The sequence below is a fragment of the Poecilia mexicana genome, unplaced genomic scaffold (assembly GCF_051168715.1).
Source record: "Poecilia mexicana isolate PSO_F unplaced genomic scaffold, ASM5116871v1 scaffold_18, whole genome shotgun sequence".
Taxonomy (NCBI): Eukaryota; Metazoa; Chordata; class Actinopteri; order Cyprinodontiformes; family Poeciliidae; genus Poecilia; species Poecilia mexicana.
This window is the reverse complement of record NW_028263387.1, coordinates 12533292-12557129: the sequence shown is the minus strand read 5'-3', so window position 1 is coordinate 12557129 and position 23838 is coordinate 12533292. Positions and strand designations below refer to the sequence as shown.

Below are 23838 nucleotides of genomic sequence, written 5' to 3'. Positions count from 1 at the left end.
TGCTAAACTGATTAAATTAAAGGTTAAACGTGATTAACCACGTTTGTTTTTGTTCAGATTCACTAGCTGCTACCATCTCTGTTTACTGCCTGAGCTGTAAAATGAAAATGCCTACTAATTTGAACCTGTCTGACAACATGAAGTAGGCTAAGCCCTCTTAAAAAGGAAAACATAATCTAAATAAATTTAACTAATGAAAAATAGTGATTGAATTTGTCGTCTGGAAAGGTTGATAAAGGCTTTTGAATGTCAGTGAACCACAATGATAATCATTATTTACAAATGGAGAAAACGTAGAACATAACTGAACGGTTCCAGAAGTGGACTTGACTTTGAAATTGCTCAGAAAGAAATTTCAGAAAGTCTTCTAAGACGAGTCTTCCAAGAGGTCACAAAATTACCTAGAACAACATCCGAGGTGCTGTGGGCCTCACTTCCACTTAGTCATACTTTAGTGTTTGTGATTCAACAATAAGAAAGAGACTGGGCCAAAATGGCGTCCATGGGAAGAGTTTACATCGTCTCAAACACTCTGATTGTCCCCAAGACTTGGTCGAATAGTTGTCAGAAACGCTCTTCAGAGATTTTGCTCCACACTGACACGATGGCATCGCACAGTTGCTGGATTTTCATCTGCACATACATAATGCAAATCTCCCTTTCTGTCAATCCTCAAAAGTCCTCTAATGGACTGAGATCTGGTGGCAGCGGAGGCCATCGGAGTCCAATAAACTCATAATCAACGTCAACAAATTAGTTTGCGATGATGTCAGCTTTGTAATGTGGTGCATTATCCTTCTGGAAGTTGCCGGCAGTAGATGGATGTGTACTCTGGTCATAAAGGGACTAGCTTGGTCATCAACAATGCCGGGAAGGCTGCGACGTTTAAACGATTCTCAACTGGTACCAAAGAGCCCAAAGTGTGCCGATAGAATATCCCTGACTCTATTGCACCGTCATCCTGATCCGCGGATACACGAGAGGATAGATCTACGTTTTCCAGTTATTTCCTGAAAATCCTGACGCGGCCATCTGAATGCTGCGTCTGAAATCGACTCATTAAGCCACACAGGCATGTTCTTATGCAGTTTTGGTGACTCTTTCCATGTAATGGATAGATTTACTATTTATGACAAAAAACAACAACAAAAAAACTGGTCTGTGAAAGTATATTTACCTAGTTTGACTTTCGGAATTGAAGCTTCCATCAGATCTAACACAATAACGTCCAAGGCGACACTTGATCTGATGAATCATTTTTGTCTGTGTGACCCTCATTTCTTGCTGTGGCACCATTAAAACAGTCTCTTTTGCACTTTTATATAGGATGGCGCAAGAAGTCGCGACTGTGATTGGTGGACATTGTTCTGAATCTAAATTCTGCTTTCTTAAGTTATTCCTTAATTCTTAAATGCTTAAGTTGGTTATAATGATATAAAAGTAAGTGATCAGATTGAAGGCAAAATGCGTTCCCATTAGGTGCTCCCAAATGATCCATCCTTTTTTTAGTCATATATTAAGAAGCGCCTTTGCTGCAAGTTTGTTCATATGATTGCTGTTAATTAATTTGACATAATGAATCCACGTACAGAACAAAGACGACGGCGTCTCGGTAAACGGACAGATTGTTTTTCTCCACTGAATGATGTGTGGGCTTGAAACGAGGCGTCGGCGGTGTCGTCGGAGGGGGTTGTGGGGGGAAATGTCGATTCAATCAAAACTGGTTTCAATTAAAGTTATTTTACCTTGCCTGATGAGAGAGCTGGAGGTGCTCAAGATAAAATCTGTAAGATATTACCAAGGCTCGGGCAGAAAATTGGACCTCGGAATGAAAGCTAATTGAATTTGAGAATGATAAGGCTGAACGTGGGGAGCTCTTAAAACTAGCGAGAAAAGGATGAGTGGAGGGAGTTCGGAAGAAGGAGGGCAAGATCGGAATGCTTCTTTCTCTCTGATGGACACAAATGAGAGTAAAAGTCATTTTTAACAGATTGAGTGCGTGGAGAAATGCTCTCTGAACACCCTATCCTTGCCTTTGCAAATGTAGGACTGTGTGACAAAGTCATGACTAAATTAAACAGAACCTTGTATGATCACCTTTATGCTTCTTGTGATTAAAAAGACAGTGCTGTGGTTTTTCTGAGACCCACTGGGGAAAAAAAGAAAAAGTCTCCACATGGAGGTCAGAGCTTTGGTTCAAGAACAGTAATCAGGAATCTGGTGGGGATACATTGTTTTGCTTAAGGGTAAGTCAGGAGTGGGCAAACATAACAAGGCGAGTCTGCGAAATTCTGCTTTTTTTTTTTTCTGTTGAAGGACATTAATTTTGTTTGAGTACATAACGCGTATAAAACAGACGATTTAGAGAAGTGCTGTTCTACGATTAATCCATATTAGACAAAAATGGGCAGAGACAAAGTGGGGAGAAATACAGCAAAGGTTCCCAGTGTCAGGATTTACATCGAGGACCAAAAACCTCAGTATACGCGGGTGACTGCTCTGCCACGTCTCCATGTGCCGCCCAGTGTCTTTTCTAAAGTGATTTGAAGCTAACCTCAAGTGACCAACACCACATGTCACAGATTTGAAAATGTCAACCTTTAGCAGATTTCTACCAACATATTTCTTCTTCTTCAAGTAATTGTTAACGTTGTTTTGGAGTGTCTCAAATTGAATCTGGAGTAACATCTGAGGAGGGAGCATATAGGCTTTTGATTAAAGAAAATAAAATAAAAAACCTGGAACTTATCACTAAACTGGTCAGAAACAAAAATGGAAAAATGCAATGCGCTCGTCAGCCATTACAAGAAGAATCTGACTGCTGTAATCCCAACAGAGATTGTTTAATTGATTATTAAGATAGATTTTTGATATGCCAATTTACTTTTTTTTTCTTCACAAAATTTTCTATTACTTTTATGCACAAATAAATTAAGCAAATTTGTCTCCTTGTAGATTTCCCAAGGCTGGACCAGTGGTCGGAGAACGCTTCGCTGTCTGACGTGTCCGTCTTCATGGACGGCTTTCTCTACGTCTCGTCTGGCCCAGCCAAGACGATGCCGGATCGGCGTGGACGAGACGGTGAGTTCAAAAGCCATTTAAGGGGAAAAAAAAAAAAAAAAAAAAAGAAAAACCCATGACAAGCCCAATCAATGCATCAATCCATTTGTAAGCAATTTAAGCTGCGTGTTTGTCAAAGGTCTCCGTTCGTTAAGCGCTGGTCAATCAATGTCAGCGTTTCAACTGTCAAACTGCCAATCGTTCAATCTGCTCAGCAAACAGTCAAGTCAGAATGATCAATGGATCCGTCTTTGACATGTGCTCTGCACGGCCTTCTGGGAGGTCTTGTCTAACAACTGTATGTAAGGCAAGGCACGAGGTTAATGATGGTCTGCTGAGAATAAGATTTCAAACAAATTTAAAGTATTTACTTTTGTTAGGGGATCCCATCAACTTCTGAGTTCTCCTCCCTTTGCCCTGGAAAACCGAGTAAAACTTTTAATCAGGCTGGTTTTCCTACCCAGACTCCTCAGTCTGCTTCAGGTGCACACCGTGCCTGTACGACATTCCCACATCTCCAAACAGCTGGAGCATTTCTGGACCCATGGGTAATTAGCACAAGGAAGCAGCACTGGGCACTCCCTCAGGGAAAAGGTGGCTATTCGGAGCGCTGAGGACTGGGATAAGGAATTGAAGGATGGAGGGTGAAGCAGTACCTGCCACTTGAGCGAGCTGAGTCTCCTTCATATTGAGCCATTCGTCTCTATTCCCATCACCCCACAGCCCCTCAGCTCTTATTGGTGGTTGAACATGCCAGCTAATGAACAGAGCTGAGTTCTGGGGAAATTGCTTCTTACAGGGACCCGGGATAAGTTTTTATCCAAGTATCTCTTGAAAATCTCATTATCTGTGGTAATGAAATTCGATTTGAGTTTACTATTTAAAAAGGTAGTTTCAATTTATTGAAATGTGGCTCTTTGTATTGCAGTTCTTAGCCATCATTTACTTTTGGGAAAATTTTGTTCTCTGAAGCAACGACTTACTTTTTCCCCCTTTCAGACCGAGTAGTCTTGACTAAATGTTACTGATCGACTTAAACTGAACTTGGAAATTGTTTTGAGATTTGGAACAATAAAACAGCTGTTTTGAAAATCAGGACATACCATGCTAAAGCCAGTTGTTTGTACAGATATGCTATCAGGGTGAGTATGATCCTTAGGGAGGCGCAAGACAGAAAATAACTCAAACACTGCAAAAAGCTTGCCTTCACATAGACCCACTCCATATGGGTATTTAACTTTTACTTTTCATTTAGTGTTTTTGAAATGACTCGCAAAGCAGTGCATCTGCTTGGTTAAAGGCCGTTCTGTCCACTGTTGTGCTTTTAGTGCCTCTTGCATCTGCATGAACTCCTTTGAAGGTTCAACCTATAAAACATTTTATTATTTCATGTATTATAGAAGACTTTGCTTTTGTGCTCTACTGGCACTTTAACTTGCAGCTGCTGCTGCTGCTGCTGCTGAAAAATTCAGCAGGGTCGGGGTGCAAAAAAAAAAAGAAGAAGAAAGAAAAAAACTCAACGTGTTCCAACTTCGTCAATGGAGAAAGGGGAGAACAGCCGGGGCTGCGTGAGCACAGACGGACGAGGTATTTTTGAATGTACTACAGGATGCCGTTGGCTTCGGAGGCTAATGGTTTGATGCTCTGTAGATGTGCCTGAGTTGTTAATAATTCATAGTGTGAATAGGACTTAATGAAGCTATTGTAAGCTATTATTTTGGAGACAAGTCAAGCTAGTTATTTTTTTGTTTTTTTTTGTGAACAGTGCAACTTTACAAATGCATCAAAGTGACGATTGATGTGGATGAATAAAGCAATTATTTTTCTTCTCTTGTTTGTGGTAAAAACATGTTGTACTCCTCTAAACTCGATACTTATGCAACGTTGACTGCAGCGGTGCAGACAGTTGATTCCCGTTCCAGTGAATCGCTCCCAGTGGACGGGAAGAAGAAGTGAATCACATTTAAACGGTCCACCTCTTTTGTGCATTTTCTTCGCGGCGCCAGAGTGATTTTCGAGGAGGTAAAGAGAGACGGCCTGGAAGTCGCCGTCTGATGTGGCGACTGGCACTGAGGAAATGGCACGCATAATTTCTGATTAGCTTTTGTCTTTTCCTCATCAGCGGTGCCCTGCCTTCGCCTGCAGCCGTAACTCACTCGCTTCCGTGGAGACGTTGAGGAATGGAGGGCTGGTGGATAGAAGTCAAATTATGTTTTATTGAGCCCGTGTGAACAATTCGATTGCTTTTTTCATTTGCAAACTTTGAATCCGGGTCTTCCGTAACGAGACAAATCTTCTCTGTGGTTTATATTCAGATTTACTTTTCAGACTGTGAGTGGATTTTATTCTGTTTTACATTGCCTTGCAGAAGTATTTATCATCCTTCAGCCTTGTGCTGCACTCACAGCCTCTGTTTAGATACGTCTTCACCCTCATTGCTCATCTAGGGATTTAAATTTTTCACCCAATTTTCTTTGCAGCATAATTTTTTTTTCATACTGGACACCAGGTGTCTCTGAACATAAGTTTTCGAGATGTTTAATTTGATTTAGGTCTTTTCTTTACTGCACTGTTGGGAATCTGCCTCAATCTGAACTGTTATTGAAGATTTAGTGGTACATTTAGGATTATTATCCTGCTGAAGGGAGAACCGCCTCAGTTTCAAGTCTTCTAAAAGCTTTTCTTACAGAAGCACCACAGCATGATGCCGCCACAACCATACTTCACCATGCAGGATGTTTTGCTCAAGGTGATACGTAGTGTTGTGTCCACTGCACTTTAAATGTACTCCATAAAGTTCAGTTTTGGTTTCATCTGACCCGGAGTAAATTTTTCTTTTTCCCCACATGGTTGGCGTGTCTCTTTAACAGGTTCTCGCAAACTCCTGATGACTTTATTTCAGAAACACCTTTTTTCTATAAAAGTCATTTTACGGGTGCCAAAGTCACAGTGGTCCTGTTGAGAGTTCTCTGTGACGTCTGCAAAACGCGAGATAAAGTTTTAGAACCCTGCTTAAACATCTCCACAGCTACATCCCCTGACCACGTCTGCAGTGTTTCTTGGTTTTCACGATGCTTTTTGTTCACTAATGTTCTCTGACGAACCTCTTGGGCGTTCATAGAACAGCTGTGTACAAAATAAGATTAATAGACTCTTATTTACTAATTAGGTCACCGAAAGAATTTAGTTCCACTGAAGCTATCATGAAGCATAGGAGTAAAGGGCTCAATTCCAAGTGCCTTACTTTTTTTTTTAATCTGTGAAAAATGCCAGAACATGTATTATTTGCCTTCCCCCTGCATAATTTTGAACTATTTTGTGTTGATCTGTGGAGCTTGTGTTCATAATACATGCAACTTCCATTCATTTTTGCAACGTTTAGGGGACTGAGCGAGTAGTATTGCAGGTTGAAACACATGTCAAAGTTACTGATTTCCTTTTATTTCTTTTTATTTCTTTTGTCATATTTGTCCGTCCCTCAACGTAATGAAGTAGGCTCTAATTCTGGCACAGACATATCCTTCAGATCCTTTTCCGTTTTCCTGATTCCCATTTCGAGCCCCCCTGACAAGCTGTCCACCAGATGTCTTCGTTGCAGATATTTTAGTCTGATGGTGAGATGGGCAGAAGATTTGTGGAAGGGGGCGGACGTGGGAGTGAGAGCCGAAAAGGATTCACAAAAACGAAAAGGGGGGAAAAAAAAAAAAGACACGGGGGCACAGCCTTTCTATTCTGATGAATACTGGATTGGATGTCCGTGCCACATCGATAAAAAGTTTAAGACAGTAGGAAGACTTACGGATGTAGTCGAGAGACTTTGGATGTGTCTCTTTTCTCCTTTGAGAGTGAGGAGAGAAGCACAAGGTTAGAATTTGAAACCAATCAACCTGTTTCGCCTCGCACATTTGGATGATTTAGAGCATTTTGTGGAAAAACGATTCGTGCAAAAAAGCAGAAAAATGGGGAGGAAAAAGGTTTAACATTCGGAGACCTTCCTTCCTTTGGAAAACACTATGCAGGGAGCTCTCTTGGTGTACGAGCTAATTGGCCCATTTTATCTGGTGGAGTCACGTACCTCGGCTGGCTTTCGCGAGTGTCGTCTCTTGTGGCTGGTTATGGCCTCCCGTGGAGTACGGCTGGGCCACGGGGCCACTGGATGTGTGTGGGAGTCGGGGGGGAGGAACAGCTGGCAATGGACGCAGCTGCTCGATTGTAAATCAAGCACTATTGTTCCCCTCGTATTGCGCTGGTTCTCGCGCAGAAGCTACTGATATATCCCACCCGCTAAGAAAGAAAACGGTCCCAGAAAAAGGACGATAGAAGGATGCTCAAGATCTGTGGCTTTCTGACGAAGCCAGTTTCCTGGTGGAATGTGTTGAAGGGATCTAAACCCACTAACCATCATAAAAAGGAAGGGACTTTTGCCACATTTTTATTTATTGATTTTTTTTTTTTTTAAACGCCACTTAAAAGTGGTTTTGTTGAACTGTTTGAAATTCATTCAGCTTTTTTCAGATTTGCGCTGCTCCTAGAAAAGCAGCCTCACAGAGAACACCCCATATTCACTGGCATCTCTTGTAAAGACGCATTAAACAGCTTTTAAATGAATTATTCTTTCATAGCTGTAGCATGACGTCACACTAAATACATAGCAGATTTTTTTCCCTCACCTCTCTCACAGTCCTCTTCACTTTAAAACTATTGCTCCATTTTTAGGTATGAATATTTCTTTGTGTGGCGGCTCCTAAAGTTCCCACCCTTGTTGTGACAAAAAAACATTCACAAAGCTGTGGTTATCCCTGGTGCTGTTACTCTTTTTACCATCTTTTGTCCGCCCATTCAACTTTCCATTGATATCGTTGTATCCCCATGTGAACAGCCATTACCTTTAACAATTACCTATTGTGGCTTAGGCTTCTTGTGAAGTTGTAAAGGGACTATTGGACATCTGTCAGCAGTCAACACCCTGTGTAGAAATAACATTTTTGGATTAGGATCGTATTTTTTTGTTCATTTTATGTCATATGTTTGAGAAAAATGACTTGGAAAAACTCTTTACCTGCACTGGAACCTTCTACTTTACACAAAGGTATCTAGTACTGGCTGACTGCTCGTCGTTGCACTGTTTCAAATGAAAAAAGTTATTTTTTTAAAATTGAAACGAATAAAATGTTCTATAGCAACCACTAGAAGACTGTTTGGTATTTATAAATGTTTAAAATCTTCTATGCAACATTAAAAGAAAGTCAGTCTTCTCGAGAGAAAGCAACGATGACTTCTGTATGTTATCTGGCTGGTTACAATGACAGCTGGAAACTCGGCGGAGTAGATTTGTCTCCAGTTATTCGGGTGTCGCAGCTGTGACAAATGAGAAGCAACACAAAATTACAATGTAGTGCAAAACAAGAACTTTTGAACGTCTTGTCCTGGAAATGATGGACATGACATTTTCTGCAAACCCTCAGCGATTTAGGGGCACATTTTAAACCAAAGTGAAATGTATTTTCATCTTTTTTCTGTCGCCAAGACAACATTATATCCTGCCAGACAGATCTGAGTGGTAATAGCTTTAAATACCACACTTTGTCTCTCTCCGTCTGTCCCACACCGGCACATTAAACCCCTAGTTTAATGTGCATAGTGGGTAAATGAAGATGATGCCTCTGTAGCTGCTGGAGTTATCTATCTTTCTTCAAGTGAAGTGGGGTCAGCGAGAGGGTATTTCTTTTTAAATGCCAAGTGAGAGAAAAAAAAATTATGTTTTTTTTTTTTTTTTTTTAACTGAATTCTTGTACAAATAACTTTTTTCTTACAAACAGAACACAGAGATAAAGTGAGAAACAGCTGTAAAGAGATGCAGCGTGAGGGTGAATAGAGCAAAACTGACATCCTCCTTTTCCCGTGTTTATCACATCCCTTTTCTTTCTACATCCAGTTGTCGACACTTCCTTTTTTTTTTTTTTTATTGGAACTATATCTGTTTCTTCAGAAGTATCACACGCGGTTGGCAGAGGAACGCACAATTAGCATATTCATGAGATGAATACGCTGGAAACTTTGGAGTTGCGAGCGACGGGGGGTTGTGGGGTGGGAAGCTGTTTGTATGTGTGTGTTTGTTGCGGAACAAGGAGAAAAAGAAAAGAACCCAGATGGCATGGTGACTTTGAAAATCCAAAATTAGGTACGTTTTCATGAACTTCATGCTCATTGGCTATGTAAATCGCACCGTAAGGCAGTCGTAAAACACAAAGTTGTGTGTTTTCCAGCCTTCCTGTTGAGAAGATGTTTGCAGATTGAAACCTGCTTGCTGCTTGGACTTTACAATGTTGCATCAATCTGCTTGTGTGTCTTTCTATGATGTCCATATTTAAAGTTGACTTCACGAGTAGTTTCTTTTTTTTTTGTCTCGTCAACTTTCAGTCAGCTTTTGCTTAAAATGACCACCCTTGTATTTTTTTTGTTTGTTTTGATGTTTTTACATCACTTTGCATTCAAAATGCATCGCTTAATCCAAACATAGTGGGCTAACGTTACCAGTATCAAGGTAAACTGTTCATTTCTACTCATTTTGGGGGGCAAAAAGGTCTATTTGAGAAACTTTAAAATATGACACACCTAAAACAATGTTTAAGATTTCTGAATTGGTATTCTTTCTGTGTGTGTGTTTATGTTTCAGACATGGGACGACGCTGGTGTACATTGGAGGGCGGCTTCCTGAGTTATTACGAGAACGAGCGAAGCCCCTCGGCCATAGGGAGGGTAGACGTCAGCGAAGTGGTCAGCCTGGCCGTCAGTAACTCAGAAACTATGACTGGAGTCGGGTACGAGCACGCACTCACAAATATGAAAAATGTGTCCAAACCCTACACAAGTATCTTAGTTTTAAAATCGGGAAACCTTTTTTTTTTTTTTACTAAAGGACCCGCCCTTTAACTACTAAAGGTTAAAGCTGACTATGCATCCTTGTTGATACTTTGTTAAATGGCACTCGGCAAGTTTCACCTCATCGATCTTCTTTTTGGAGCCAGTGGTAATCTTCTGGTAGAACTCTGTTTATTCGACCACTCTTCTTGACAAAACTCATTCAGTTGAATCTGATTGTTTTTTTTTTGTTTTTTTTTCTTGGACATACTAAGCTTTTAGCTGTAGTCTAAAATTTTCGACAGGGTTGAGGTTGGGGCATCCCAGAAGCTTAATGTTGGTCTGAAACCATTCAAGTCCTCCTTAGGTCTTTTACTTAATGTTGCTTTTACCTGTCTGTTGTTTTTAAATATTTCTCAGTGAGTGTTGTGAAATGCCTTTATTTATTTATTTATTTATTTTTTTTTAAATGCTGGCAAGCATTAAACCTCAAAATCATGAATGGGGTTTTCACAAAACTCCCAAAGCTGAAGATTTCCCTGCAGTCTGTGCAGTGAATCTATATTCAGCACACAAGTGTATTTATTCAAACATTTACAGTCGAAAAGATTTGTCTGCGCCTCTCCCGCTGTGTGACAAACACTGTAAAGGAAGCCTAAACTTGGTGATTAAAGTCTTTTATTTGCTCCATAACAATCACCTGCTCGTACGACGCGAGCCGTCTCCGACATCCCGTAAACACGCAGACGCTCGTAACCGCAGACTTCCACGCCGCTTCAACTCCTCGCCGCATACGTCTTGTTAACGTGATCTCAGATCGGGCGTCGCTCGCTTTAACGCAGCCCATCAGGGCTTTATGAGATCTGTATTTCCCTTTTCACTTTGGCGGCTATGCAGACATCAGCAGCGCAGCGCTAACTGCCACTTTCCTCCGTTCGTTTTACTGCCACTGCCTCCCCCTATCAGCCTCGTCTCTGCAACTGGATTATGATTTAGTTGAAAAGTTGCTCCGACGGCAAACTTTCCCTTTATTTCATCTGGAGGTGACACGAATGCGAAGGAGAAACGGATGCCTCGAACGGCTTCTGCTCGCAGTTTTTTCCCCTCCCACCGGATCACTCGTTCTCTGCGTGTGCGTGCGTGTGACGCCTGTGTGTGTGCGCGCGCGTGTGTGTGTGTGTATGTGTGTTTGTGCTGCACCGCTAAAGCAAGTACTCCGATAATGGCTTATGATTAAAGCCGAAGCTAACTCTTTAATGATGGCAGCAGATGTTGAGAGGAGTGAACAATGTGTTTGTTTGCAAAAGCTATCTGTGCAGCCATAAGAAGCACATCTGGCTCAGTAACACAACGACCCGCATAACGAGCCGGACGCCACACATGAGGCGGTGAGCGCGGGCGCGCACGCTCGCCACCGAGCGGGCGCTGCTCTTTCGCTGCTCACCGCAAACATCCCAGTTACAGGTCACAGTGTCACCCCGAGTCGGAGGGGGGGAGCGGGAGGCGGAGGAGGGAGGGGGACTATCTTTTTTTTCTGTCGCTAACACTGTTAATGGTTTCACTAGATTAAACTCTGCCTCGCTTCCTTTCACTTCTGCTAACTTCCAGCGCTTTCCCCTCGCTCCCCCCCCCCCCGTCATGGCGCGCGTCGGCTCAGAGAGAGAGAGAGCAGGGACGTCTCAACCTCTCGACTGTCTGCCGCTGCTTATAAATATTGATGTATGCAGATGACACACTCCCCCCAGCAGCCTATCAGCACGCCGCAGGAGGCCGTGGGAGTCGTTTCCATTAAACGCGACGTTTTTTGGGTAATTTCACCGTGGCAGAGGACACTGCGAGACACAGAGTCGGAGGAGAGGCATACGTTTGCTCAAGTTGCATGAATATTACACAGCCACTCCTAGGAAATGAATGCAAAATGAGTGTGTCGGTTCATGATAAGTTTAACTTTTTCTTTTTTTTTTAACAGAGCTGCTTGTTTTACGATGAGTATTTGCACCTTGAAAGACGCACCGAATCCATCTACTCTTTTTTTTTTTTTTTTTTTTTTTTTTTTTTTTAACATTTTCAAGCTTCTTCTCACTTTTTCTATGACTTTGCCCTCTGTTGGTCCCCTGTTTTACAACTTGCTTCCCTCACTGACTCTATTATTCTGTTTCATTAACTCCTAAAGTGAGTATAAACAGTGACTTTGTGAAAGGAGTTACAGTTTTGTGCAAAGTTATCCCTGAGGTCTTTACATTTTGTTTTGATGAAAAAGCAAGATGATTTTTTTTAAAGTCTTAAAACAATAATAAATAAATGGTTTAGTATTCCTGCAGGCCCTTGGAGTCCTAGCGTGTGGTGGAAAATGACTCCAGGGGGACGATGGACTGGAGGCACAGAAGCCAGTGAGAATGGCACAAAGAGCAACCCGCAGTTGATTTAAACAACAACATAGCCGCTTGTTGGTCATCAGTTAAAAGTGTGCAAAAAAAAAAAATATATTTTTTTTTTTAAAGTTGCTGTTCTGCTTCATAAACTGAGTTTTGCTTTGAACAGAATAAAGTGCAATGACTGGTATTTCAGCTGCTTTTTTTTTTTAACTCTCTTCCACCAATAGCTTTCTGTATCAGAGTACAGTATGAACAAGAAGCTGCGGCAGCCGTAAAAACTCAGTTTAGTGGGTTCCAAATAAGTTGAAAAAGCTTTTGTGCTGCGCGTGTTTGCTCTCTGAAAGTGAGGCTGTTTAAATAAGACGGTAAATAAACGTAGAGTATTTGAGTTTTTGTCTGGGAACGACTGACGGTGCAGGTCGGGACCCTGATCTGACACTTGGGATCAGTGCAAGATCCAAGAGATCTATTGATATTTAAGATACTTAAGTCGAAATCCCCTCTTGTGCTCATCACGTTTGTTTTGGCTGGTTCCAGGACAGCGGTCCAATTTAATGACCGATTTGAGCTAAAACTGTACCCCAGCTACTGTACGCATCTGGCGACTTACTTACCGTGTCAAATGTAAAATTGAAATGTAATCGAAGTTCGGGCAGAACCACTGCTGTCGACATTTGTCTTCCTCCGACGCGTTTAAAGGCAAATGTGATGGAACAAAAGATAAACACTTCACTTCTGAATATAGCTAAATAAAAGCCATTTTTGCTCATTATTGAGATAAATCCTCTCAAATAGAAAAGCAGGTGCGGTGCATAAAAGTGGCCTTTAGTGCTTTCTGGCTCGGCGCTCTCATTCCTCTGCTCTTCAGCTCGCGCTCTCTCTCTCTCCCCCCCGTCCCCTCGTACCTATTCCTCTGCCAATACCTCCCCCCTGGGACTTGCATTATTTAGTGTTCATCTCTCATCCTCCGTGTCCTTTCTTTACCATAGCATTTGCCAAGCACAACAATGTACTCTTCCGCTCGCTCCCTGTGGGACCTCCACTAACAAGCGGCTGCACACCTGCCAGTTCAGAGGCAGGAGGAGGCGTGGAGCGGTGGAGACGAGGAGAAGGCAGCGGCGGGAAGGAGGAGGAGGAGGAGAGGGGGGGGGGTACATGCGAGGGCAAACACCCATGTCTCGTCTATTCCCCTGACACCTGTGAAAAGAAAGTGACTGGTTGTTGCCTTGACCCCGTGCGACGTGTCGCCTTGAACGCCCGTCGCGGCAGCATTTAGAGGCGCCGCCGCGTCGAGATGTAACGACTGCTTGGGATCCTGTTTGCAGGCCATTAAGCTGGCGATACTCTGACCTGTGACACTTTCATTGATAGACAGAAGCAAAGGTGTTTGAGAGCCGAGGCAAACACAACAGGATGTGAAAAGACTAACACAGTAATGGTGGCCTTTCTTTCTTTCTATTTCTTTTTCTTTTTTTTTTTTACAAAGTTTTGCCTGGGAGTTTGACTTTGGAAGTGTTTATTTTGTTTTTCTTTGAAATAGGCTTTTGTGCACCCTTAGGGTGCGTTCACACTGCAGCCTGAAGTGACTCAATTCCGATTTTTTTGACGTAATGCGACCTGTATCCGATCTTTTCATGGTAGTGTGAACAGCACAGGTCGGATTCTTTTTAGAATGTGACCCATATCCGATACGTATCCGATTCAAATGCGACCTAACGTTCAGGTCGCATTCATCCAAAATGAACGTCACTGATGCTCAACAAATCTCACTATTCTGCGTCCTGATAAGCGCAAGTGGAAAGAAAAACAACAACCATGATGGACTATATGAGGATTAAATTGTTAATATGCTGCTCCGGCCGATAACAACTTCAAATATGTAAGCTAAGCTCCACCGTTAGCATCCATGTTTACTTCCGCAAACACTGAGCACTTCTTCTTTTTATGGCAGTTGGCAGAACACTGAGAACGCTGACGCTATTGCGCCCTCTGCTGCGCATGCGGGACACTTCAGGTCGTTTGCCCGTTGAGACTGCAGATCACATACAGGTCGCATTTACTGGCAGTGTGAACGCACCCTAACAAAAGTACAAGTAGAGCTTGAGAAATCTTCAGCTGTTCATATCACAACAGGTTTTAGATTTTAACATTTATTTCTTTTTCAGTTTTTTTTTTCTTTTCTCAAGACTTTCTAGTGTTTCCTGAAAAAATCTTACTTGGAAACACTAAGATTTGTTTTGTTACCCCACAGCCACAGACATCGTATATCTCATCAACATTTTACGTGACAAGCCAACACAAACGAGCTGCTGTCACATGAAGAAATTGATAAATGGTTTCATAAATTCATTATCAGGAGAAAATGAAAAGTTGTGAAAAAAAAATCTTTACAAATAAAAAATATGACCAGTGTGGTGAGCATTTTTATTTAGTCTTCCTGAGTGGAAATGTTTTTAAACCAGCTTTTGCTGCAGTTTCACCTGCTAGTCCTTTTTTGGGGTATTTATCTGCCAACTTTGCACATCTTCTTGCGTTTCCCCCCCTAGTCTTTATACAGAAGCTCAGACGGATTTAATGATGAGCATGTGTGAACATCAAGTCTTGTCACAGATCTTCCATTGGATTTAGTTTAAGACTTTGATTAGGCCATCCTAAAACATGTCTCTATTTGAGCTACACCAGTAGTATTAAAGGTTTTTTGGCCTGAATGAAACATGGCCAGAAAACTTCCAATTCTCAAGCTTGCCTTGTTAAAGGAAAAGCCAAAGATTTCTTTTTTCCTTCTTACTTACTTCCCTTAGAACGTGTTCTGATCTTAGCATCAAAAATGGGACGTGGTTCAGCCTCTGTAAAAATGAAACACTAGCTGCATTTAGCCAAGATTAATGTGTGCGCCTGCATCTCTTTTTGATTAAAAGTTGCCGAGTGTTTCTTGGTTGGTTCTGTTTACAATCTCTCTGGAAGATAAGCCTCCTCGGTAGTATCTTTGCAGCCAGTACCAGGTTTTTCTCCCAAATACGTGTGCCCTCTATTTAGCTCCATCTGTCTTCCCATTGTTACTCCCCAGCATAAACACGGTGTTATGCCACGGTCTTTCAGGGTGACGCGCAGCCTTGGTTTTACGTCATAGAAATTTCTTCTTGATTTTGATCGACTGGAAATGGGATTCAAAAGGCCTTTCTCTGTGCCACACTTCGATTGAAGTTGGACGATTGTACTGTCAAAAAAAAAAAATGCTCCCGCCTGAGCTGTGGATGTCTGTAGTTCCTCCAGAGTTACCAGGAGCTTCATGACGACTTCTCTGATCAACTCTCTCTTTGCTCAGTCTGTCTGTTTAGGTGGAAGGCCATGTTTGTGTATGTTTACTGTGTTCACATCGCCAACATTTTCAGGTGATTCTTTCAGATATGTGCAACTTTTCGCTACGTCCCTAGAGGAGATTATTTCTATGCGGATTAATCTTTTACGTCAACAGTTTTCCTGCTTGTGATGCATTTGGAAACCATCAGTAAATCGGAATGAATCGGTGACGGAGCTCCTTTACCCTCCGCCTCCCTGTGTTTGCTCCCGCTAATGTACAGTTTAACACCTAGATTCTGAAGTGCCACGGTAAAAATGCTCTTACGGTAACTTGAATTAAAATGCAGCGCATGCATCTATGCTTAACGTTTGCAAATGCGTAAAGTTTGAGGGTGTGCTGCTGTACACGGACGCTTCCTCGCATTCGGAACCTCTGAAAGTTGACCTTCGTGTCTCCGGCAGGGCTGTGTTTACCGTCGAGCTCTACCTCCGAACGGAGCGAGCCCTGACCGTCGGAGCCGAGACGCAGGATACGCAGCACGACTGGATCCAGGCGCTGACAAAGGTGACACCGTTCGAGCCGAGCGCACCCACACACACGCCGCGCATTTCCATCCTCCTATAAGTTTGTTTTTCACCTGAAGTATAAGTGAAGAAGGCTTTTTTGTGTGTGTGTGTGTTTTGTTCACGCTGCAATGCCTCTTTCAGTAAGACAAGAGGTTTGCCATCTTCCCCCGCTTGCTGAAGGAGCCTTTTAATAAGTCCCTATATAAATATGCCCACTGTTCCCTTTCTTATCTTTCCAGTCTTAGACGACTTAGTCGCTGGTAGGAAAGAGTCAATGCAGCATCACTAAACACTCCTCTCCCTCTGCAGAAGAGGCCGGCCTTTCAATTTAAATCGAAAGAACATGGCGCAGAAACTTTTGTCAGCGAATGCAAACTAAAGTATATACATTCAGTATGGTTGCAGTTACTTTGCATTTAATTTGGACGCGCGAAATATATTTTCCGTCTCTCTTTTTCATGAACGCATGCTGTCCACAGTGCTTCGTCCCGCCGAAGGTGGAGGGACTGGTGCGGAAACGAAGCGAACTGATTGGCAGACTCCAGTACAAAGAAGGCCATGACCTGTATCACTGGAGGACGGGCTGGTTCATGCTGGAGGGCTCCGCCCTGCACTTCAGCTCTGGAGACGAGGCGGGAGAGGAGGAAGTGCTTCATCTCAAACAACTGCAAGAGCTCAGTGAGTGTCGTACTGATTTGTATGGTGGGTTTTTTTTTGGGGGGGGGGTTGGCAAGTATTTTCTATTTTTACAATGTCAAACTCGGAGAAAGAGCAAAGTAAGGTGCCTGATCAAAAATGTTTGAAAACACAGAAACCATACCAAAAACAGAAAGAATACAGATATTTCTGAGCGGTATTATTGTCTAGTGTTTGTTTATTAATGTCCAGAAGTTTTAAGTAGACGTCCCACATTGCAGGCTTACTCTCAGCTCTCTCATATTTTAATCTACTGATTGTATTTAAGTAAACTTAGTGTAAAAGGGGCAGAAAGATCAGAAGTTGGAAAGTATGCCCAAATCATCACTCCTCCGCCTCTGTGCATAATAGTTGGTGCGAGGTGTGCATGATGATTTGTTTTGTCATTGGTTTTAAAAAAGAAGTTTCACTTTCTTTCCCTTTTGACTGCCATCATAAAACATTTAATATGCTGACATCTATACTGGCTTTTGACATACGGTGAGCTCATGACTTTCCTGGAGAATGATTGACTCCAATGTTTCTGTGCACATCTACACTACACAAATCTATTCTGAGGTTGAGCTAGCACAAATAGAAATTAAATTGTCCCCGCGTAATAAAAGCATCTCCACATTAAGAAAGCAAAAAAGAAAATTCTCTATTTGAAGTAAAGGCACATATGTGATGCACTTACAAAAAGCACCTGTCAAAGTGATTTTCCTGCTTTAGTTTGTTGAGCAGCAGCATCTTCTTTAGAAGGAATTGTGCAAACATGTGCTGGTTTTATCCTTGCCGCTTGTCCAAATTACCGCTGAACACGAGTTATTTCTACTCATCAGCGCGGAAGGCTCCAAAGTTCACACAAGCTTTGGCAGACGTTGAAGATTTTTTGGAACATTTCAATTGATTGCACCAGCGTGACGCACGAACAGAAGGAGGGGAGAATCAATAGATCTTTTTAATCTACTTACAGCTCGGCATGGATCAAATCACGCAAAGTGCCGCCCCATCTTCTCACCTGGGGCGGGATAAAGAACTGCAGCGGTGTTCATTTTTATTCCTGGCTTTCACAAACCATATTTGTCACAGCCGGAGAGCCCCTGCAGCCAGAAGGGGACCCGTGTTTTGTCAGGGGTATGTTGGGTTTTGGAGCGCTGGTAAAAAAAGAAAAAAAAAAAAGAAAAAGAATTCGCCTCAGGATTCGTGGTCTGTGACATGGGATTAACTGTTATTTTCTCTGTAGCGACACCACCACATGAAAGGTGCCCCTGTGTAACACTGAGGGATTAAATAAACTCACTTTTCAATTAAAGTCACCAAATAGTTCCTACGTGCTTCACTCCTACATCCGTCAGCTGTTTTACATGCTCTCTGATTCATAGTTATGCTGTATTTGGCTGTTTCACATATCATCGGTTTATTCAGTAATGTGAAATGTTTTCCTGTCCGATCTCTAAACATCCCCCCCCCCAAAAAAAAGAACCTTGATCTTTTATTTACATGGTTTCAGTTCATTTAAATTTTGACTTTTCCCAATACAAACCAAATAGCAAACCAAAGGAAAGAGCAAAAGAAGGAAAAGAATCTAATGTTGATCCAAAGTAAATAAACTAGATACTCCTATTCAGGGTTGGTAGATAAGTATAAGTAAGTATCCTCTGGTCTAATTCCTTTTCTGGGTTGGAAGAACAGGAGTCTAAAAAGTAGTATTTCTTGGTTCCAAATTCTAATCCCTGTTCTGAGTTGCTACATAAGTGTAAGTAAGTACCCTCTGGACTTTCTAAATATGCTCTAAATTTGTATAAGTGATGAGCACTCCACAGTTTCTAAGTAATAATAAAAACTAAATGTTCCTGTTCTGGAAGAGAACCTGAAGTTTTTAGCGAGGAACCAGAAAATCAAGGTAAAATAAGGAGAAAACAAAAGGTGGCTCTAGCTGGATAATCATCATACGTCACAGTGCACAACCCGTTACATTACAAAAGGAAAGCTTTGTAAATACGGTAAGAACATTTAGCTGTAAAAGTCTCTCTGGTTACATCTTGCATACGACAGCCAAAATGCTAAAATCTGCTTTGTCTGACTGTTCTGCCTAAGCTCCTAAATGAAGATGGATCTTGACAGAAGATTGCGGTCTTGCACATCCTGTAGTTGTAATTCCAGTGCTTTCTCGCAAAACTCCATTTAGTTTATTATATGCAGAGAGTAGTGAAAACGAAACTGTCTCCCTAACACAGCTAAAAGTTTCAGATCATCAAATAAACTTTTAACGCAGGACACAAAACGACCTGACGAAATGCAAAAAACAGCAGAGAAATTATGATTCAATTTATTAGGAGGGAAACGCTACTTGAAGATGCAGTCTCTCTGTCTGTTAAATTACGACTTGTTTTTCACTTTTTTTCTTTTTCTTTTTTTGAAAGTTTAGATACATTTCGTCAGCCACTCTTAGTCTTGATGCCAAACTGCCATGTTGGAATAAAAATTAAAAAAAAAATCACTTGGAAATGACCACTCTGACAGCACGGCGCAGGCTAAAACATTGACGACTGGTAAGATTTACAAACGCGTTCATTTGGCTTGGGTCTCCGTTGATCCACAGTGAGAATTAAAACACACAAACAACAAATTATCTCTTGGAAAATATGAGATGCATTTTAATATTTGCTCAGACGTCATTAGTGTTTACAAAAGAAGCTGTTCATCTCTCTTGCAGTCTAATTATGTTTAAAAAAAAAATAAAAATCACGATCAACTCGGGGATTTTTGAACAAAACGCTGCTGTGTGTTCGTAAGTCCAGTTAAATCCGTTCCTTGTTTTCTGACATAAAAAAACATCTGCTGACCAGAAGCATTTGTTCACACAGTAACAAAGCTTTGAAAAACACACACACACATAACTGCTTTGAACATTTAGAATTTGGCACACAAAAAAAAAAAAAGAACAACCATAAAATAGATTCTTTGGTGGAAACAAGGCCGCAGTCTTATCACAGACAGATTAAGAAACAAACCCATTGCCGCTGAGCTTGTAGTAGGATGAATGAGGATTTCTGTATGTTTGTTCAAAACAGCTAAGACAAATGTTTTGCATTTTACCTGATAACGCGCCTAATAAACCCCTCTCAAGTCAATCTCTTAAGTTCTTGGCTTTCCTTTCTTGCTATTTGGATCAAAATAAAACGCGGCACCCTTGAAAATGTGCCAGAGAAAATTACAAAAAGGAAAAAAAAAAAAAAACACTTTATGAGATTAATTGTATTTCTTTTCCCCGTTTCTGGATCAACATCAACTGGCTGGTACAAAAGACTTGTCAATCAAAGTTAGACAATCGCCTTTCTTGCAATCAAATTCAAATATATGCTTCTGCATATCTTCAGTGCATGTGTTTTTTTGTTTTTTTTATTTGAAGGTTTTTGTATGATGCGCTCCAAATGAATTTATCCAGTGAAGATGCAGAACGCATATAAATCCACCCACGTGTGCGAAAGCTTATATTCTTAAAGGTAATTACAGAATAAAGGTATTTATTAAGGCAGCAATCCGTCTCATAAAATCGACGGTTTGCTAAGATGAAGTCCTGCGTCTTTTTTTCTGTATTTTTCATCCTTCTATCCATTACTGGGGCACAATCAGTGCTTGAGAGTGATGAAAGTGCCAGATGTTGTTGCTAGGAGATTTGAGCAGCCTCGTCTCCTTTTTTTTTTTTTTTTTTTTTTTGTTCTTTCTCTGTTGTGTGTGATTGTTGCCATGATCCAAGCAGCTGTTTGAAGCCCCCGAAGAGATTATGGCTGCGCTTCAGAGTCCCTCAGCTCACTTCCTCTGTATCTCGCTCCCTTATTCCGATTTCAAAAGACTGATTGTGGAGATGAAGAATGTCAGTAAATGTGTCTGTCTTACTGATGCGTTCAATACGACCAACAAGGCAATCTATTTGCATTCAGACCTTTTTTTTGTTGTTGTCGTTGTGAGAATTGTGTATGAATAACAATTTTCTTTGTGCCCTACTTCCCACTTATGTTTTAATCTACCATCATTGTGAAGGTGGTATTTTGGAAGTAGTCGCATTTTCCATTACAAAAGAGAAAATATAAGTTTAAGACGGCATTTATGTTTTTCTCAGGATTTGCCAGCTGCCACTTCCCTTTCATTTCTCTGTCTTCATTATTCATTTATTTATGTTTATTATTATTTTTGGTTTTTTTGCAAAATCCCAACTGGTAGTAAAGAAGTAAATATAAATGCTTAAATTTTTAACAGTACAGTGACAGATTTATTCGTACGGCGTGATACATTGTTGGCTGACGTTTGGAAAGGAGTGCCATTTATTTTCCTTGATGCTGATTGGCTCAACCCCCAAAACTGGTAGATATTTCCTTCTGCGGTAGTGCTGTGTCGGTCTCCATTGTGCATAATGATGTATATTTAATTATAATTGGTGTTTAAGCTATTAAAATAGACAGTTACGAATTATCTTAGAGGAGTTCTCGAGTATTGGCAGATTTCTGCTATTCAGGAGCCGATGTGGAGCCAAACGAAAGCGGCGTTTCACTGTATCGTTCTTCGAGGAATCCCACAAGTGGTCAAAAGGTGCTTGGATATTTATTTCGATTAAAATATCTGTCTTGTTAGCGTCGCTCAGCTACAGCTTTTGCAAAAGATGGCACATTTGTTGGCAACTCAGTTGTAACATATTTAGCGTTGTAGCATGCTTCTACACTGAAAAGCTCACTGTTTAATGTGTTCATTTATCCAGACCCACACCATCACAGATCCTCCATGCTTAACTCTGGGCATCTGGTGCTTTTCCACATTTCATTCGTTTCAATGAAATGAGCACACCGGCGGTGCCTGGGAAACGACCGGTGCCACCGTCTAACTAAACATGATTAGAAACACAAATAGCACTATGTTCCTGTTAGCGCTCTTCTTCCGTGCTGCTGCTCTGGCAATTTTTCTACTAATGTACTGCATTTTTTTGCTTGAATTTATTCAAGTTTTTGAAGTTGGAATTGTGATTGGTTTCTACCAAGATTACCATTTCTGATGAGGAATATTCTTGAACTGAATATATTAGGAAGGAATGCATAACTTAATAATTTGAAGTCATGCAAGAATTCACCAGGGGAGCATTTTAATGACATACAAAATTTATTTTAGTGTAATAATTCATGTAGGTTACAGCACCTGCTTTCATAAATATATAACATCTAGCAAAAATCCACAGATTTGTTCTGATGTTTCCAGTGTGTGTTGAAGGTGTGTTTTGACGCTTGTCAAAAGACGCTCCGTTACGTCGCACTTCTAATGTGCGTTGTCCGTTAGTCTCCGACCAGAGCACGCAATTCCAGCTCCCCTCCACCTGTTTGTGTTTGTGAGGGAAGAAGAGACGGGCATTTTCTCACAATATCCTCAATCTGAAAATTGGCATGCTGATAGAACGTGATTAATGGTTGTCGAGGAAACTCGATGACCCCCGAGATGTTCCTCTGCCTGGCAGTTATCCAACTGTGAGCTTTTGACATTTTTAGTTTTTTCCATTCACCTCCCTTACCATCTTTCTCACAGTGAGATGACAAGAAACCTACAACCTGATTTTACTTTGAAATTTTGAAAAGTCTGATCAGAGATCTAGACGATATCATGTTTACTCGCCATGTTTGCTTATTGGGACGTTCGGGCAAAATCGAGTCAATGTCAGACGTCTGATCTGGAGCGTCTGATTAATCACGCAATCTCACACTGATATTTTGTCGTACATACCTCTTTACCGCTAAAGCAGTATTTCAAACACTGTTGGATTTTGGATGAATAAAATCCGTCCAATCAATTCGCTCTACATGCTCTTTAATTTTTATCACACATACCAGTACCGTCTAAATCATCTATAGACATGAACCCTACATGATTGGTCAAATGCATCATCGGGATTCAGATGATGCATGTATCGCGCATGAAAATCGATTTCCAATTTTCGTGCAACCTTCTAAATATTTTATTGATTGTGTAGTAATGGATCTCACTCATCCAGGTCGTTCTAAACATTTCATATCTGATCTGAAAGTTTAAAGTTGTTAGCCAGTGTTTCTGTTAAAAGAAGGCTAAATCACTGTTTAACAATCCTTTTCTATTCCCAAAGCTATTATGTCGAGTCGCACATTTTTTCTTCTCCTAATCAGCAAGGCTGTACGAATGACTGTTGTAATGATGTGACTTGACTACACAATCTGACATGAAGAAAGCCAAGTCTTATAAAATATGTGATAACCTGAATGCTGATCAATTTCATTGTACTTTTTTTTTCTCCTTTCTTTGCTCTAATATGGAATCTTACCAAGAAGATGCGGTACCAGAGATTGGATCAATAGTTGTCTCAGAGCATGACTTTTAATACAAGTCTTATTTGCTTACCACTTGTCTGCGATATGCTTTAAAGTCTGGTCAGATATCTTTTCAGAAGATTTAAAAAGAAAACGAGAACAAAAATTGGTCGGATGAAATGTTACATATTTTACCTTAACACTAGCATTGTTTCCTCCCTCTTGAGAGTTGCAACCTTTAAAAAAAATGCTGTTAAATATTATTTTTACGAGACCTTTATCAGAATGGAGAACTACACATTGCGTTGCAGCACAAAAGCTCGAAAAGAAAGGATTAGATGAAGTCCCATATGCCTAAGGTTGTTTGAAATGTTTAAATTCTAACATTCTTTAATTAATGAATGAATGTATTTATTATCTTCCATGCGTTATATTTACCATCTTCTATGAATTTACAAATAAACGTTGTACAATTGAGACAATATTGCTTTTTTTCCATTTTATTTAAATATGAGTTCTATTCTTATGTCCTGCTGCATTGTGATTTCTGTCAGTCGACTGTGTAATGCTCTTCTGTTTACATCAGCATAACTTCATGTTATGAAATATTCTTCCGCTTGCCTTACAACAAACACAACATCTACATTTGTGTCAGTGTTGACGTCTTTGGGAACTTT

General features: G+C 40.9%; 1 protein-coding gene across 3 annotated transcripts in view; it reads left to right on the top strand.

Annotated features, from left to right (window-relative positions):
• arap2 (ArfGAP with RhoGAP domain, ankyrin repeat and PH domain 2) overlaps positions 1–23838 on the top strand; it is a 131129-nt gene that overhangs the window by 72931 nt on the left and 34360 nt on the right. For all 3 annotated transcript variants that reach the window (XM_014996748.2, XM_014996747.2, XM_014996749.2), the window contains exons 16-19: positions 2956–3081; positions 9737–9881; positions 16059–16161; positions 16643–16841. In XM_014996748.2, the coding sequence (XP_014852234.2) occupies positions 2956–3081; positions 9737–9881; positions 16059–16161; positions 16643–16841 (573 nt within the window). The remainder of the gene's footprint in view (positions 1–2955; positions 3082–9736; positions 9882–16058; positions 16162–16642; positions 16842–23838) is intronic.